Raw genomic sequence first — 19941 nt, 5'->3', positions numbered from 1 at the left:
GTTAAATGGAGCAATGTTAAAAATACAAAAAGATTATCAAAACTGTTTCTGGATGTGTTAGGTTGAGACACATGTGTTCATAAATTAAAATATCATGTTATGTCAAATTTGAAAAATATTTTGATACAAAAATTGGGTATCTAACAGAAAAGAATAATATTAGAGGTATCAAATTAATTACCAAAATTTAATCTCAAATAATATAAAATTAGCGAACTTGCAATTTTAATATTTTTATTAATAAAATATATGTAAATTATTTTATAGCTAATCAGACCGCACCATAACACCTGATAGGGGTGAGCGCGGTGCGGGCGGTACGATTTTTTCCTCAAACCGCAAACCAAACCGCACATGCGGTTTGCTCAAATTTTCAAACCGCAACCGCACCGTGTACTCTCGAAAACCGCATAAACCACACCACGAAAATGCGGTGCGGTGTGGTGTGGTTCACCGCAGTTTATACTTTACAAGTTCAAAAAATTAAATAAATACAAAACTTAAATTTAATCAAATTTCCGAAAATAGTTTTAGTCAATCAGAATGCAACATCTTAGTTCACTAGTATAAATACTTGGATTTTGGTTTTCCTAGTGAAGAAATAGAAACAAGAGATATCATTTGAATTCCTTAATCAATTTAACATTTATTTCTAACTCAATAAGGATGCTATGGCAATCCGGTAAAATTCAGTTTAACTAAGAACATAAAATGGTTCTTTATGTTACCCGATAGGAATATAAGTGTGTGTATTTATATACATATATATATATATATATTTATAATATAATAAATATTGCGGTGCGGTGCGGTTTGAACCGCATTTCAGAAATTTAAAACCACAACCCGCACCCGTACCGCGCGGTTTATTAAAAATTCAAACCGCAACCACACCACGAAAATTAAAAACCGTGTTTTGCGTTGTGATTTGGTGCGGTATGAACGGTTTTTGCCGTTTTCTGCTCACCCCTAACACCTGATATAAAAAGAAAGTAGGAACTCTGAATATTAGACAAGAAAATGCTAAAATCATCCTCATTGTTACTGTCACAGGCACTAAAACAAACGGCTAAGAATCTGTCACGTTGCGTTCTTACATTGGAAGCAAATCATTGGTACACGTTTTCGCATATCTTAATCCTTCCAATAACTATACTTATATACTAAAACTTACGGTCTTACACACATTATAAAATTAGATAAGCACCATTTACAGTATAAAACTATACACATAAATATCAAAGAGGTATCCTATAAAAGCAGACTACTACTACTAGTCACTAAAGCTTACTTACAAGCCACTTGTCATCCTCTACCACAAGAAGAAGGAAACTACACGCTTCTCTCTCTACAAGGGTAAAATGGTCTTCCTCTTTTCTCTCTCTCCTCTATTTTTAACATTATTCATGCTTGCCAAGTTGTGAATTTTTTGTATTTTTAATTTATCTGTGTGTATTTCTTATGTACCCACTTGTTGATTCTTTTGTTTTTAAGTTTAAATCTTGAGGTTTAGTTGATAATCTTGGTGTTGAGAGTTTAAAGTTTGAATCTTTTTAGATGGGTATGCTAAAGATTGGATTTTTAGGAGATTTTTTAAGTCAACATTTAGAAAGATGGTTGAAATTGTTGGATTGGATAAGTAATTGTTTGATTTTAATTAGTGTTAAAAATGTTTGATTTTTACGTTTTTGTGATTTTTTGGTTATGTTTCAGATCTGATGTAGAGTGGAGTTGCTAATGCTAAATATAAGTATCTTTTCTTGATTTACCTGCTTTCTTTTTTAATTAATGGCTGTCCTTTTATTCAGTGTTTCTGACATTTGTGACATTTTAACTGTAAAACAGTGAGGAAATATAACTTTTGACATTTTAGGATTAGATTTTTTTTTAGGTTTTATGTTTATTCTTGATTTTCTGCAGTTCTTGAACTGGAATTTCTTTATGCTCCTGGTGGTTTGACTTGGTTGACATGATAGTGAAGTTTTAGATTTGTTGTTATTTTGATTAGGATAAAGGGGTGGCAATTTCGTGTTCTTTGTAAATGTGTCATTTTCGTATTTTTATTGATGTCACTGAATTTGATGAAAATGAATTTATAAAGCTTTCAGAATAAAATTTTAATAGACTAGTCATATTCAGGTTAGTTGTGCAGCTTTGTTAATTTCCAGGTTTTGTCTATGTATTGTTAGTGTTATATCTGGCAGAAGATAAGAAAAAACAGTTGGGCATGCATAGTGATGGGAGTTTATAGGTAGTCTCTGTTTTAATTATATCATTGTTACAAGTTTACTTAATGTTAGAAATTGCTTGGCTGTTCAAAGAATGATAATTATCGAGGCAAGCAGTTCCCAATCATGGTATTGTTGCATTAGTATTAACCAACAATAGGAGGGAATTTGTATTTATTTGCTTGTTTTCCATTTCTTAAGTTAGATGATTAATTATAATAAGTGTTTGTCAGATCTATCGGATTGCTGGCATCAGCAGACATTGTGTCGACTTTGGATAAATAATGAGCTCGTACATAAATTTCAAGAACATTGGTGACCCATCGCAGCCAGAAGGCAGTGCCGCCAAGCCAGCGGGGAATTTCTCTTTGGGAGGACAATCATCTGTTTATTCGTTGACCTTTGATGAATTGCAGAGTACCTTTAGTGGAGCTGGAAAGGAATTTGGATCCATGAATATGGACGAGTTTTTAAAGAATATCTGGACATCCGACGGGCCTCAACCAATCGCATCCTCTTGTGGTTTTGGAGAAGGAATATTAGTAGCTAGTGGAAATTTGCAGAAACAGGGTTCTTTAACATTACCGCGGACACTTAGTCAGAAAACTGTTGATGAAGTACTGAACTTGCTTAAAGAAGGTGAAAAAAATGGCAGTGGGAATGGTAACGGTGGAGCAAACTTGCCACAGAGACAAGGAACATTGGGAGAGATGACACTGGAAGAGTTCTTGTCTAAAGCAGGAGTAGTGGGAGAAGCTACTCATCCAATTGAAAGGTCATGCAATGGTGGATTTTATGGTGAGGTATCACAAGAAATTAATAACAATGCCGGATTGGGTTTTGGTTTTCAGCAAACACAAAGAAATCATGCATCGGCGAATGATCAGATCATGGAAAACAATAATGCAGTTCCACACATATCCTCGAATTTAGCTGTAGATGCATGCAGCGTCATGTCTCAACAACTGCAACAGCAGCAACGACAACCACCACTTTTCCCCAAACAAGCGACTGTAGCCTTTTCTTCTCCTAATAATCTTGTAAACAAATTGCAGCTTGCAAGTCCGGGGGGAAAAAGGGGTTTGAATGCTGGAAGGGCTGATCATTCCATGAGCAATTCTCTAGTTCAGAGTCGTGTAATACAGAGCAGTTCTACAGGCATGGCTAATCTAGCTCCTCGGGTTACAACTATTGCAGCAGGAGCTTCTAAAACCCAGTTTATCCCAAACATGATCCCTAAGAGTGATGTGGATACGTCATCATATTCACCTTCTCCTTATGCATTTAACGAAGGTGCAGCACGTGGAAAGAAACCTAGTGGGGTTTTGGAGAAAGTAGTGGAGAGAAGGCGTAAGAGAATGATTAAAAACAGGGAATCTGCTGCTAGGTCACGAGCTCGGAAACAGGTGATATATTGAAACATGACTATAGAAAAAATGACTTCTATTTATTTTGTTGATCTTATAACATATCCTGTTCAATTGAATTGGCTTTCCCTGTTTGTTTGTTTGCGCGCACACACACACACAATCTAATTTGTGCTTTACATGGTAGTTTTGTATGTTCATACGGAGATTAGGTGCTTTTTTGTACATTCTTAATATTGTTAGAGAGCCAACATTTGCACCAGTAGCAATAAATGGTAGTAGAAAATCCTTTAACTATGATGTGTGAGGTGATGTAGTTCATTTCCTCGGTCTAAAATGATCTGTAAAAAGCTTCCTTTTGACTGCCTGAAAATAAAGAAAAAAGTGCTCCCGATTCCGTGAAGCCAATATTAAGTGAATAACAATCCCTGCCACTTGCAGGGAGTTTAAGACATGTTTATTTGAAGTTGATACCTAGATGCTTAGTATGGTCCTATCTATCTTCCGGGGCATATATTGATTATTTCACCTTTCTTTTTCTCTAGATCTCCCTCAAAGCGTAACAGAATATCTACAAATCCATTTTATAATGGCACCTCATGATCTCTTTCCAATTTTTTTTGCATAGAATATGAGATGAAACTATGAAACTTTCCTAGTAGAATCGTCTTAAAGGTATTGGCCTACCAAAGGATTGGTTTAGCATATGGTCAAGAAAATAATTTGAAGGAGAAGGTTGTGCTTTCTTTTTACTTCCGTGAATGCTTCAAATGACAATTATATATATATATATATGTTGCATGTTATATTTTGAGAACAAAGAGTTATAGACAATGTCTTAATTATATAAAGTTACAAACTGTTCCATGAAGACAAGATTTTAGGCTACCTATAGATTATGTGTAGGTTTCAATGACTTCCACATTTTTTGTAAAACTTGCTGATGCTGTTGACATGAGAATTTTGTTAGCCTTAAATTGATGCAGCATTACATAGTCTGGGACTACAATTTCTATTTAATAAAAGCCGTACCATTTTGGTTATTTTTACAGGCTTATACTCTAGAATTAGAAGCAGAAGTTGCGAAGCTTAAAGATGTTATTGAAGATTTGCAGGATAAACAGGTATGTGTTTTATAAATGGCGAATTAAAAAACTTGTGATGTTCTATTTAATAGCCAGGGAATTGTGCTAAACTTTTGCGCATCTGGTTTATTTCTGCAGAAAAAGTTCAAGGATATGCAGAAAACTCAGGTAAATTGACTACTAATTAATTAATCTACATATTGTTTTATCAAAGTTAGATTAACAAAAAACAATTTACTGTAATTGACTCCAGAGTTCAGATATTTCCAATTGTCAGCATCCGTATATTTGATTATAGTATATCATCCATAATAAGGATCAAATGCTTATCCATGCTTTGATTCAAAAGTCTTGTTTCGTAAATATGTCTGCTCAAAATAATATTTTTGTGACACGTTCATCAATTGTAATCAAGAGTTTTTGCTTCATGTAAACTCTGGTGGAACATGTTTATTTGGTGGATACTTCAATTTCAAGGGTTATGTAAGGATGTAATCGTATCCTAGTAAGGCTATGTAAGGATGTAATCGTATCCTAGTAAGGCCCACCGCTCTAAAACCTTTAAAAAGGGCTCTTCGATTGAAGGAGGGGGGCTTGTTAGAAAAATATTATATGATCCTAGTATTGTTATGATATTCATATTTTTTGGTTTAAATTTACATCTTCATATTTAGTAGTGTTGGTCAAAAGGTGTTTGGATTTATTGCATAAATCGCGGATCAATACCAGTTACCACCAATTCAAAGCACCAACTGCTTTAGCTTTAGAACCTAGGTCTATGACAAAATGACACGCACTTGATATGATTTTGCATTCTATTTTGTTCTGTGTTTGCTTCTTTATGTTGACTAAACCAAGAGCTCAGCTAAAACTGAATTCAGGGTGTCCAAAGGACACCGTATCTTCTTAGCATAGTTTGATTCACATTGTTGGCCTTCTTTTCACTAGCATTAATTAATTAGACTGAAAATTAGATAACTCCAAAGTTTAATGATAAATTGGCAAGAAAACATGTTACTTTGGTGATTAAGGTTTTTAGGAGCTAGAGAAACATGTTTGAAAGGGTTCAATTTTGAATGTAATTTTTGACAGGTTCAAGAGGATATCAGGTCTTGCAAGTCGACTTTTAGAATCCTACCTTCAGTAAACATGAAATGCTTTTTTTTTTTTTTTAATTTCTGTATTGTAAATATTAACATTGTATAGTTTTATCAGTTGCTTGTCCGCCAAGTAGTATTCTTAACTCGGTCAATTTCTTTCATCTGCAGGTGCTGGAGAAGATGAAATACCCCCGGGGTAGTAAAAGCCTATGCTTGAGAAGGACACTGACAGGACCTTGGTAGAATAACTATCGAGTGGATTAATGGGGCTAGAGTAGATAAACATTATCTTTTGACAAATATGATGCTTGAATGGTTTATCCTAATACGGTTAAAATTCTGTTCTACTAGTTGTAGATAGATTTAGCACTGTATGTATAGAACCAAAGAGTAATGTGGTGTAATTACGGGAGCGGGGTTGTGTGAATACTCAAGGGTTTCCTTTTGTATGATCTATGTTTGCTCTTATTGATTTTAGAGAGTAGTTTCCGGTTTGTTCCCTTCTCACTTGGCACAGGAATTAGGTCCATGACTCTCGCTTCATACACATATCTTCAGTGACATCAGTCTCCATACTAGTGCATCTACCTACAGTCCCACAACTTCCTCCATACCCATCCAGTTTGTTTCTAATAGTTTAGGTTTATGGCCCCTTCACCTTCCAAGTTCAAGTGATGCTCTCTTTACAAACATAAATCAGTGACCAGGTAGTAAGTAACAATGTGTTATTGATATACTCCGGGTCACTTGTTATTTTGTGTTGTACACTTGTACTTGATAACAAGTTCCACATGCATTACAAATTTGTTGTTTTCGGGCAATAGATTAGGAGTACCCTAGTTCACTGTTTTTGTTATCTTTGTTGGGGATTGAACTCGTAAAGCTCATTGCTGAGTGGAATAAAATGACCCGTGGAGTGATCAACTGTGTCGGTTACATGTTTTATATTATCTTGCCACAATCTCTATTAGGGAAATGGTTCACTTCTAATTTCCTAATCCCTCTGTCCATCCCGTATGTTTACACTTTACTTTTTGGGATGTTCTTTTTAATTGTTTACATTTCAAAATTTTTTGAAAATAGTAATTTTTTTATAATTTTTAAAATAATTATGTCCGCTACTTCTCTCCACTATACCAACTTTATACATATAATATTAATCGATTCCATTACTTTACTCACTTTTTTAACTTTCCTATACTACTTTATTATTTTTCTTAAACTCCGTGTTCAACCCAAATGAAACATTTGGGAGGGATGGAGGGAGTACATAATTTCTTATGTTTTCTGGAAACGACGACCGGAAAATGGCTATTCTGTGTTTATGACTTCAATTTTGTTAGAAGTCCAGTGCAATGCCGTAAATTAGCGATGATATTTCTATAATTCGAAATTAAATGCTAAAAACTATCTTCAAAGGGTTCTATCCTTATACGTAGATATGTATAAATGTATCATTTGTTCTAAATTCGAAATCATTATGCATCCATTACATACCATCAAGTAACCACAAATGACGTGAATAGTGGTGAATTTTATATAAAATTTTGAAAAGAGAAAGACAAAATTTAGTTAAATTAGAAATTATTTGGAAGTAAAATGCAACTAGTATTGGAGTTTAAATTTTATTTTAGTAATAAAAAATATTTTTCGGTATGAAATTATCGTAATAACTATAATTATTTTGCATCTCATACCGGATACCGGACTTGCTCTTATTATTATGTTCAGTAAAAATGCAAATGGCCTGGGATATTTACTTTAAGCTCCCCAGTTTTCTGAGGGTGGAAATTCAAATCATGTACTGACAAAGTATGAGGTGGAGTGTCTTTAGGGCCGTAAATTGATCTGAACTATACCATATTTTAAATTATATTCGACTCGAAAATACGATACATGTCTAATATTGATTTTATATATAATCCAAATCTAACAGAAAAATTAAATGAGCAAAAAATATAATTCCGGATACAAGCATTTATATACATCCGACACCCGCTCATAATACATCTCATATTATTTTTAATAAAATGATTCCTATGCGAATATGTGCTGCCACAATAGTGCACAACCAGTCAACCATGCAACAACAATAATCGAATCATCAAAATATTTCCTTTGTTAAGTGCATAGAATAGGTTTGCACAGCAGAGGCACTAAGAGCATTAAAATCACAAGAGTAAACTTATGTGCAAGTACGAAACGATAACCGTCATACAAAACTGCAAAAGGGACTCAAACTGAACCAAGTACAAGCAACATAAAATTTGATATCACCGTGATTACAATCTCTAGAGAGAAAACTCATCATCTATTTGGACACCCCTTGTAGCAACCCCAATACAAACTTCTATTACAAAACTGAATCACAAGAGCCTTTGGAAAGCCTGTATTCGTAAATAGAGTGGCAACTAATGCTGAGGAAAATACGTAAGTTGCAAGAGCCCCTCCAACAGAGAGGTGAATTCTTGATATCTGAAAGGATTCAGGCTATTCAAACTAAAAAGATAAACCACACTTTAAAGAATAGCACTTTTAGATTAATGATAGCCCCCGAAACTTCAAAACTATGAATTCTTGACATACCCCAAGTCGTAAAGAGTTGCACACATCGACACCGAAGGGATCTGTAGCTTCTCCTGATTAATGTCTGGATGAAATATTCAGAATATTGAGGGGACTTTACAGGAAGAGGAGAACTTGAGGATTATCAGGTTTACCAGTCTTAGAATGCCCCTAACAAAGAGGACTATTTGATCATATTCTTTATGTGTTGATTCATTAAAAAACGGGTAAAAGACTACTGAGATACTCATCTATCTACCTTCTTACAGATTCAAGTCTTTGCAGACTGAATCTAGGACATTACTATGGTCATTCTTCAGGTCTAATCTGATTCACCAACTATCTTTATGTCATAAAATGAATTTGTTAACCCAGCTGTCCATTTTAGGACCACTTGTGTAGGTGGCTAGTAAGAGCATCTCCAATAAGAGGTTGTCAAGTTAGTTGCCAATTTTGCCAAATCATTATATATATTAATATTTTATTTTCACTCAATTTTATATCAACTTGGCAAGATTTTACTTCAATAGTTAGCAAACTTTAATTGTTGCCTGTGTGGTCCCTTAAATTAAATTGTAAATGACTCATAAGCTAAAAAAGACATTATTGATATAAACTTTTTGCATTTGTATATGTATTTTAACCATTTCAGGAAGTTGCCAAGTTTTGGCAACCTTGATAGGCAACCTCTTGGCAACCATTCAACTCCAATAGGTTGGAAACCAAGGGTGCCATGCCATGTAAGATTTGGCAACCCCTTGGCAATCTCTATTGGAGATGTTCTAAGGGTAGAGAGCATGCTGTCCTATATAACCAGTATCATGGTTTTGGAGTAACATTATCAAGAATGAATTAAAAGCTTAATTTCCCCTTCTGTCTCTACTTTTCTTTCTTTACTTTCTGTTGAGTTATTTTTTTCACCTTAAGTGGTGACAGTTTGGTATCAGAGCCGACGATTCTCGGCGATGTGAGGGCTCATGGCGGACAAAAACACCTTGCAGAAGCAAGAAAATGCTATCAACACCCTTGAAGCTAATCTGGAAACCTTAAAGGGAAAAGTTCAAATGCATCAAGATGCTACCGCATCTAGATTAACAACAATAGAGGAAAAACTCAACTCCATGAACGTATCTTATGAAGAAATCAAGAAGGGAGTAGCTGAGCTGTTACTAAGAGACAAACAGAAAGATGGGTTGCACAAGGGTTTGGAGGCTGGAGAAGGAAGCTCAAACCAACCCCCTCCTAGAGTTGCTGCAATTTCAGGTAAACAAATTACTACTACCACTCTTACCCAGTTTGGTACCTGTAATAACCCCAAAATTTTTCAACTTTTTGTAACCCTTGTGAATAGTGTTTTAGCTGAATGAGAAAACTTTTCACGCCACACTATGTAGGGGTTCTGTTATGGATATTCTGGGATTTTATTAGTACTCTATGAAGTATATAAGTGTATGTAAATATCGTCAGAACCCAATTCCGAACACTTTGGTTTTTCCCGGAAATCCATAAGATACGGAGAGAATTGAGTATAAGGTAACAGGATAAAAAGGATTTAAATTAAAGGATTATAGGGGAGGATGACATCATGAGGATGGCACAAGCATGACATGGGAAGGAAGGAGATGTGGTGGCTTTTTAACCACACAAAATCAAGGGCAACTAGGTAATTTACTAAAACAAACACAAAAATCAAACCAACCAAGCCAAGCAAATCATTTTTCATCAAAATCAAAAAGAAACCAAGGCATTGTTCTTCATGCTCTCGGCCAAAACAGAACCAGAACACTAAAACTGCTGTATCTCCTTCATTTCTCACTCAAATATTGTGTTCTATAGCTCATTGGAAAGGTATTGAGATGGCCTACAACTCTTGTTCACAAGTCTCGTCCAAATAATCATGGTAAGACCCTCATTTTTACAGTTCTTTAAATCGGACTTTTAGAAACTTCAAAGCCTAACTTTGTGTTCTTGATTTCTTTGGAAAGATCAAGCTTGTAGGAGGCTCCCTAAGGCTTCCTAGCAACTTAACACCTCCCAAGGAAGGTATAAACTTCAAACCCTAGCCTTTACTTTATTTGTTAGTAAGTTTAATGGTTGGTGTTGTGAAATGAGAAGCATGGATTGTGATTATTAGTAGTTTGGTTTGATTTGGAAGTGTTTTTGGTAATTGAAGTTTGATTATAGTTCATAGGTCGTGATTGTGGTTGTTTGAGTTGAAAACCTTGGAGATTATGGAATGATGTGGTATGGTTTAGGTGAAGTTTTGTTGTATTGATGGTTATGAGTTGGTTGGTGGTTAATTGGAGTAGTTTAAACATTGGTAATCGCGTAAACATAGCTGTCGTAACGTCCGATTTTCTTTGGACTGTTTTTGTGCATAACATTAGGACCCGAGAACCCCCTGCTAGATTATGACCACTGCCATTTTTAGATAGCTCATGTTACGAGCTTCGTTTTGATATGTAGTTCGTTCGATTCTGATGCACGGTTTAGGAGAAACGACCGTTTCAAGTAACGGCGTTTCGCGAACGAAACTTTTCCCCTCGCCTTACTTTGAAACATAGGTTAAAGACCAAAAAGGGTTAATTAATGCATGAAACATTTATGGTAAGTGTGTTAGGCAGTTGGTAAGACACTCGCGAAGGAATCGCCTTAAAACTCATAAAGGTTAAATTATTAAAAATGGTGGAGCCGAGGGTACTCGAGTGACTTAAGAGAATCAGTAAGCGCAAAACGAGCGTTAGAGTCTGAGTTGGTTAGAGTATAGATTTACAAGTGACTTTGGTTTAATTCCAACTTACTTGTTGTTTATAGGTTACCAGACTCGTCCCGAGCCATTCATAACCCCCAGTCGCTCAGGCAAGTTTTCTATCCGTTATACTGTTGTTGTGATGTATATATGTATATGCATTATCTTGCGATAGATGCATGTTGGTTAATTAGAAAATGTTGCGATATATTGAAGCATGCTGATATGGTATATATATGCATGCCTGTTTCGTATTCTTGCCAAATATATCTGTTGGTTCAGTTGATAATACCTATGCTAGAGAATAGCAGTAATTTGCATATACCCTTAGTATAGGGACCCAAAGGTGAAAACATTTTCTAAAACCGGGAGTCGAGGATCCCGAGTAGATTTTATATATATATATATTTATATATATATATATGTTTATAGTTTTCAAAACTATTAATCGAATAAGGTTTATTCGATAACTTGATTTTATTAATGAATATTATCTTGAATATTCATTCGAGGACTTATGACTCCTTTATATTATTTATTGAATATTACTTGGATATTCATTTGAGGATGTATGACTCCTTTATTTTATTTAATGAATATTATTTATAATATTCATTCGAGGGCTTATGACTCAGCTTATTTATTTATTGAATATTATTTCGAATATTCATTCGAGGGCTTATGACTCAGCTTATTTTATTTATTGAATATTATTTGAATATTCATTTGAGGATCTATGACTCCGATTATTTGCTGAGATATATTCTTTATTTTATTAAAGAATAAGGTGTCGATAATCAAACTCACTTTTGATTATTCAAATAAAGATAGTACTTTCGTATAGGTATATCTTTGGTTATTTAATATTCATTTCAAGTATAAGTTTTAAAACTTCTACTTCAATTATTTTATAAAGATTATTCTTTATGGGAATATTATTTAAATAATAATATTCAGACATTTTCTAAATATTCTGGGGACTGATTTACTTCATTAAATCAGCTTCACTCCAAACATTCTTAAAAATGTTTTGCGAGTCTTCAAAATGATTTTTTTAAAAGTTAGAGCGGATCCCAAAACTCATTTTTTTTAAGATCCTCCTTTCGAAGGGGATTTAAATACTCGCTCAAAACCTGAGGGATCCGGCTCTGTGGTGTGTTTTATATTCGCAACAAGGTTGCTGTTTTGATAAATGAATTGATTACTTACCCAACACTCGGGAAGTAAAATTCTTGGAACAAGTTAATCCATTAAAAGGCATCGCCTGGGAAATATCGGTGAGTTCTCCTTTCCAAATAGATACGACTTCTTGGTGGAGCCGTATCAACAAGTTTCTACTTGGGGAAAGTGGGGACAAGCTTTACGTTTCAGAGTCATGGATTTCATCTGAACTAGGAGTGGCGTAAGTGGCCGAGTAGCGCCGGCCCAGCCTTATTATATTGGCCCAAATGGCCTGGAAGTTCCGCTAAGGCGGTCCATTCCTTAGGAGTTCAGTGTTCGGTTGACAAGTAAATCCGACAGGTTCTCCTCTACATGTAGAAAATGGTGGGGTTGTACTACTACGACTGATCATCGTAAGTGGTCTTTCTGGCGCGGCAAACTCCCGTAATGAGTTCATCATCCAATTGGATAATTTCTGTAACACCCCCAAATCCGGGGTCGGGGATCCGGGTTGTCACGAGTTCCATTTTCCTTAACAACACCCAATCTTAATAAATAATCAACTACTCTGTACTGTGACCCCACAATAAACACACACACCACAAATTTGATTCGGGAGCAACTAAATCTTTTATATCAAAGGACTTTGCGCGTAGGTTAAGACTTAAGGCTAAACCTTTGATAGAACCCTTACAAGTAGAAATAGCCAATCATGAAATTATTCCTGTTAACCAGATTCACCCCGCCTGCGAGATAGGCATAGGGGAGCAATCTTTCAGTGTTGATCTGATTCCTTTTAAATTAGGGGAGTTTGATGTGATTTTGGGGATGGACTGGCTATCTAGCAACGATGCTCAGATAGACTGTAAAGGGAAGAAAGTTAAGTTAAATATCCCCGGGAAGAAAGAAGTTATATTTAGAGGAAAAAGGCAGACGCAGAAATTTTTGACTATGGCTCAGGCCAAAAGGATGCTACGAAAAGGAAGTGAGGCCTACCTAGCCTATGTGGTGGACACACAGAAGGAGGTGCCCAGCTTACAAGATATTCCAGTAGTCAACGAATTTGAAGATGTATTCCCCCAAGACCTTCCGGGATTACCACCCGATAGAGTGATTGAATTTGCTATTGAGTTGGCCCCAGGGACGGCGCCAGTTTCAAAAGCACCTTACCGGTTAGCCCCGTTAGAAATGAAGGAATTAGCTATCCAATTGCAGGAACTCTTGGATAAGGGTATGATAAGACCCAGTGTGTCTCCGTGGGGAGCACCTGTTTTATTTGTTAAGAAGAAAGATGGGAGCATGAGGTTGTGCATAGACTATCGAGAGTTGAACAAGCTAACCATAAAGAACAGGTACCCATTACCTAGAATAGACGATCTGTTCGACCAGCTAAAGGATGCTGTTTATTTTTCCAAGATTGACCTGAGAACTGGATATCACCAACTAAAGATTAAACCCGAAGATATTTCCAAGACAGCGTTCCGAACCAGGTATGGGCATTATGAGTTCTTGGTAATGTCTTTTGGATTAACCAACGCCCCAGCAGCTTTCATGGATTTAATGAATAGAGTATTTAAGAAGTACTTGGACAAGTGTGTGATAGTTTTTATCGATGATATTTTGATCTACTCAAGGACTGAGGCAGAACATGCAGAGCATCTGAGGATAGCTCTAGGAATACTCAGAGAGGAGCAGTTATATGCCAAATTCTCGAAGTGTGAATTCTGGCGGAATGAAGTACAGTTTTTAGGACATGTGATCAATAAAGAAGGAGTATTGGTCGACCCCTCCAAGATAGAGGCGGTCTCAAATTGGGAAAGGCCAACCACACCCACAGAGGTAAGGAGTTTCATAGGATTGGCCGGCTACTATCGTAGATTTGTGCAGGACTTTGCGAAGATCGCAGCCCCTTTGACACGACTTACTCGTAAGACAGAGAAGTTTGAATGGACGGAGAAATGCGAGAACAGTTTTCAGGAATTAAAGAAAAGGTTGATAACGGCTCCGGTATTGGCATTGCCGGATGGAAAAGGAGATTTTGTGATATATAGTGACGCATCGCACAAAGGATTAGGATGTGTGCTTATGCAGCACGGTAAAGTCATTGCGTATGCGTCGAGACAACTGAAGGAATACGAGGTTAGATATCCTACTCATGACCTTGAGCTCGCGGCAATAGTATTTGCTTTAAAAATTTGGAGGCACTACTTGTATGGAGAGAAGTGCGAGATTTTCACAGACCATAAGAGCCTCAAGTACATATTTACGCAGAAAGAGCTCAACATGCGCCAGAGGAGATGGTTAGAACTAATCAAGGACTACGATTGTGAGATTCTCTATCATCCAGGGAAAGCCAATGTGGTGGCTGATGCCCTTAGTAGAAAGGAAAGACTCAGAATGATAACGACCTCGGAAGAGTTGATAAGGGATTTTGAGAAAATGGAAATAGAGGTAAAGGTAACCGGAACCGGAACTGAAAAGCTTTTTGAGATCTCAATGCAGCCAGAATTATTGGAAAAGATCAGATTGTGCCAAGAGAAAATAATGAATGAAGACAGAAAGTCAATGACTGGAGAGGAGATCCATACTGAGAAAGATGATAAAGGGATAATGAGGTATTCCTACCGAATTTGGGTTCCGAATGTTCAAGAACTTAAAGATGAGATTTTGGATGAAAGCCATAGTTCAAGGTATTCCATTCACCCGGGAAGTACCAAGATGTATAGGGATTTGAAGGAATATTACTGGTGGCCCAACATGAAGAGGGACGTAGCAGAATGGGTAAACAAGTGTTTGACTTACCAAAGAGTAAAGGCAGAGCACCAGAGATCCAGTGGGCTTTTGCGACCCCTGGAGATTCCCGAATGGAAATGGGAACAGATAGCGATGGATTTTGTTGTAGGCTTGCCAAGGACGAAAGCCAATCACGACGCCATTTGGGTAATTATAGACCGACTGACAAAGTCAGCTCATTTCATTCCTATCAACGAGAGGTACACAGTCGATAGACTGGTGGACATTTACCTTAAGGAAATAGTAACGCGACATGGAGTCCCAGCGTCCATTGTCTCAGACCGAGACCCAAGGTTCAACTCCAGATTTTGGAGGAGCTTTCAGGAATGTGCGGGGACCAAGTTAAATATGAGTACCGCGTACCATCCCCAAACGGATGGACAGAGTGAAAGGACCATCCAGACACTAGAGGATATGTTGAGAGTCTGTGCAATAGACCTTAAAGGAAGTTGGGATGATCACCTGCCGTTGATCGAGTTTTCTTATAACAATAGCTTTCATGCTAGCATCGGAATGCCGCCTTATGAGGCCTTGTACGGAAGAAGGTGCCGATCTCCCTTATACTGGGATGAAGTAGGAGAGCGGAAGATGCTCGGACCCGAAGTGGTCCAAAGGACCAAAGATATAGTGGATCTTATCAGAGGGCGACTTGTAGCAGCCCAAGACAGACAGAAGAAATATGCAGACCTAGCCCGAAAGGACAAGGAATATGAAGTAGGGGACTTAGTATTGTTGAAAGTATCCCCTTGGAAGGGATTAATGAGGTTCGGAAAGAAAGGAAAACTAAGCCCAAGATACATTGGACCTTTTGAGATATTAAGACGGATTGGAAAGTTAGCTTACGAGCTAGCCCTACCCCCTAATTTGCAACAAGTTCATAATGTGTTCCATGTGTCAATGCTAAGGAGGTATCATCGGGATGCCAGGCACATAGTGGAGTACGAGCAGGTGGATATGCAGCCAGATCTAACTTACGTGGAGAAGCCAGTAAGGATTATGGATACGAAGGAGCAGGTGCTTCGGAACAAAGTGATCAAGCTAGTCAGAGTACTATGGCAGAATCATAATGTGGAAGAATCGACTTGGGAACTAGAGAGCGCAATGCTAGAAAAGTACCCCCAATTGTTTTCTGTTTGATTCCGGGACGGAATCCTTTTAAGGAGGGGAGACTGTAATAACCCCAAAATTTTTCAACTTTTTGTAACCCTTGTGAATAGTGTTTTAGCTGAATGAGAAAACTTTTCACGCCACACTATGTAGGGGTTCTGTTATGGATATTCTGGGATTTTATTAGTACTCTATGAAGTATATAAGTGTATGTAAATATCGTCAGAACTCAATTCCGAACACTTTGGTTTTTCCCGGAAATCCATAAGATACGGAGAGAATTGAGTATAAGGTAACAGGATAAAAAGGATTTAAATTAAAGGATTATAGGGGAGGATGACATCATGAGGATGACACAAGCATGACATGGGAAGGAAGGAGATGTGGTGGCTTTTTAACCACACAAAATCAAGGGCAACTAGGTAATTTACTAAAACAAACACAAAAATCAAACCAACCAAGCCAAGCAAATCATTTTTCATCAAAATCAAAAAGAAACCAAGGCATTGTTCTTCATGCTCTCGGCCAAAACAGAACCAGAACACTAAAACTGCTGTATCTCCTTCATTTCTCACTCAAATATTGTGTTCTATAGCTCATTGGAAAGGTATTGAGATGGCCTACAACTCTTGTTCACAAGTCTCGTCCAAATAATCATGGTAAGACCCTCATTTTTATAGTTCTTTAAATCGGACTTTTAGAAACTTCAAAGCCTAACTTTGTGTTCTTGATTTCTTTGGAAAGATCAAGCTTGTAGGAGGCTCCCTAAGGCTTCCTAGCAACTTAACACCTCCCAAGGAAGGTATAAACTTCAAACCCTAGCCTTTACTTTATTTGTTAGTAAGTTTAATGGTTGGTGTTGTGAAATGAGAAGCATGGATTGTGATTATTAGTAGTTTGGTTTGATTTGGAAGTGTTTTTGGTAATTGAAGCTTGATTATAGTTCATAGGTCGTGATTGTGGTTGTTTGAGTTGAAAACCTTGGAGATTATGGAATGATGTGGTATGGTTTAGGTGAAGTTTTGTTGTATTGATGGTTATGAGTTGGTTGGTGGTTAATTGGAGTAGTTTAAACATTGGTAATCGCGTAAACATAGCTGTCGTAACGTCCGATTTTCTTTGGACTGTTTTTGTGCATAACATTAGGACCCGAGAACCCCCTGCTAGATTATGACCACTGCCATTTTTAGATAGCTCATGTTACGAGCTTCGTTTTGATATGTAGTTCGTTCGATTCTGATGCACGGTTTAGGAGAAACGACCGTTTCAAGTAACGGCGTTTCGCGAACGAAACTTTTCCCCTCGCCTTACTTTGAAACATAGGTTAAAGACCAAAAAGGGTTAATTAATGCATGAAACATTTATGGTAAGTGTGTTAGGCAGTTGGTAAGACACTCGCGAAGGAATCGCCTTAAAACTCATAAAGGTTAAATTATTAAAAATGGTGGAGCCGAGGGTACTCGAGTGACTTAAGAGAATCAGTAAGCGCAAAACGAGCGTTAGAGTCTGAGTTGGTTAGAGTATAGATTTACAAGTGACTTTGGTTTAATTCCAACTTACTTGTTGTTTATAGGTTACCAGACTCGTCCCGAGCCATTCATAACCCCCAGTCGCTCAGGCAAGTTTTCTATCCGTTATACTGTTGTTGTGATGTATATATGTATATGCATTATCTTGCGATAGATGCATGTTGGTTAATTAGAAAATGTTGCGATATATTGAAGCATGCTGATATGGTATATATATGCATGCCTGTTTCGTATTCTTGCCAAATATATCTGTTGGTTCAGTTGATAATACCTATGCTAGAGAATAGCAGTAATTTGCATATACCCTTAGTATAGGGACCCAAAGGTGAAAACATTTTCTAAAACCGGGAGTCGAGGATCCCGAGTAGATTTTATATATATATATTTATATATATATATGTTTATAGTTTTCAAAACTATTAATCGAATAAGGTTTATTCGATAACTTGATTTTATTAATGAATATTATCTTGAATATTCATTCGAGGACTTATGACTCCTTTATATTATTTATTGAATATTACTTGGATATTCATTTGAGGATGTATGACTCCTTTATTTTATTTAATGAATATTATTTATAATATTCATTCGAGGGCTTATGACTCAGCTTATTTATTTATTGAATATTATTTCGAATATTCATTCGAGGGCTTATGACTCAGCTTATTTTATTTATTGAATATTATTTGAATATTCATTTGAGGATCTATGACTCCGATTATTTGCTGAGATATATTCTTTATTTTATTAAAGAATAAGGTGTCGATAATCAAACTCACTTTTGATTATTCAAATAAAGATAGTACTTTCGTATAGGTATATCTTTGGTTATTTAATATTCATTTCAAGTATAAGTTTTAAAACTTCTACTTCAATTATTTTATAAAGATTATTCTTTATGGGAATATTATTTAAATAATAATATTCAGACATTTTCTAAATATTCTGGGGACTGATTTACTTCATTAAATCAGCTTCACTCCAAACATTCTTAAAAATGTTTTGCGAGTCTTCAAAATGATTTTTTTAAAAGTTAGAGCGGATCCCAAAACTCATTTTTTTTAAGATCCTCCTTTCGAAGGGGATTTAAATACTCGCTCAAAACCTGAGGGATCCGGCTCTGTGGTGTGTTTTATATTCGCAACAAGGTTGCTGTTTTGATAAATGAATTGATTACTTACCCAACACTCGGGAAGTAAAATTCTTGGAACAAGTTAATCCATTAACAGGCATCGCCTGGGAAATATCGGTGAGTTCTCCTTTCCAAATAGATACGACTTCTTGGTGGAGCCGTATCAACAAGTTTCTACTTGGGGAAAGTGGGGACAAGCTTTACGTTTCAGAGTCATGGATTTCATCTGAACTAGGAGTGGCGTAAGTGGCCGAGTAGCGCCGGCCCAGCCTTATTATATTGGCCCAAATGGCCTGGAAGTTCCGCTAAGGCGGTCCATTCCTTAGGAGTTCAGTGTTCGGTTGACAAGTAAATCCGACAGGTTCTCCTCTACATGTAGAAAATGGTGGGGTTGTACTACTACGACTGATCATCGTAAGTGGTCTTCCTGGCGCGGCAAACTCCCGTAATGAGTTCATCATCCAATTGGATAATTTCTGCAACACTACCCAGAGCACTTCGATAGAAAGGCTACGGTTGGGCGATTGTTGAGTGTTGGCAGGGTCAAGTTTTTAAAATGATGTTTACATCAAATGAAGTATCTCGTAACTTCATTTTATTTTGATAATATTTTAAAGATTTAATCTATTCAAATCTTGCCTTATAGTCTCATCTATGTGATGAACTTTTGAAGCTAATTATAACTTGAACGGTGGTAGTTCAAGTAGTATTTGGGAAAGATATAAGTATATTGGGGTATCTTGTAACTTCATCTTTTAAACTTATATCTAATTAATAATTGTATTATGAATGACAAAGATTTTCAGAAAAACGTTGAGACAAGGTTAGATATATGAGATCACCTTGCAACGATAATTTTTTTTATACAGTTATACACTGGGACTTTGTGTATATTGTGCATGGAAGAGGACTTCCAATATTTTGAAAAGTATATATGTATATATATATACTGAATATTTTGTGACTTCATCGCATTAAAATATCAACTTGGTTCATTTCTTTTGACCAAGACTTTCATGAGTACTATGAGAAGGCTCATATATTGTTAATCATTATACATATTATTTTGGTGGGCTTGCTGCTCACCCTTGCTTTCTTCTTTCATCACACAACATCAGATAG

At 36.4% G+C, this 19941-nt stretch overlaps 1 protein-coding gene across 4 annotated transcripts; it reads left to right on the top strand.

Annotated features, from left to right (window-relative positions):
* Window positions 1-1198: 1198 nt before the first annotated feature.
* On the top strand, window positions 1199-6274 carry LOC141707777 (ABSCISIC ACID-INSENSITIVE 5-like protein 7). 4 transcript variants are annotated; one of them, XM_074511133.1, is made up of 5 exons: window positions 1199-1356; window positions 2462-3634; window positions 4648-4719; window positions 4819-4848; window positions 5949-6274. In XM_074511133.1, the coding sequence occupies exons 2-5, from the start codon at window positions 2513-2515 to the stop codon at window positions 6021-6023; spliced, it is 1299 nt and encodes a 432-aa protein (XP_074367234.1). In that variant the 5' UTR covers window positions 1199-1356; window positions 2462-2512; the 3' UTR covers window positions 6024-6274. The 4 variants fall into 4 exon arrangements, with proteins under 4 accessions (XP_074367234.1, XP_074367237.1, XP_074367236.1 ...); XM_074511136.1 differs by having other exon boundaries at window positions 1243-1364; XM_074511135.1 differs by lacking the exon at window positions 1199-1356 and adding an exon at window positions 1420-2251.
* Window positions 6275-19941: the final 13667 nt, after the last annotated feature.

This window comes from Apium graveolens, chromosome 2 (assembly GCF_009905375.1).
Source record: "Apium graveolens cultivar Ventura chromosome 2, ASM990537v1, whole genome shotgun sequence".
NCBI lineage: Eukaryota > Viridiplantae > Streptophyta > Magnoliopsida > Apiales > Apiaceae > Apium > Apium graveolens.
Note: the sequence above shows the minus strand (reverse complement) of the source record. Positions and strands in the feature narration are given on the sequence as shown.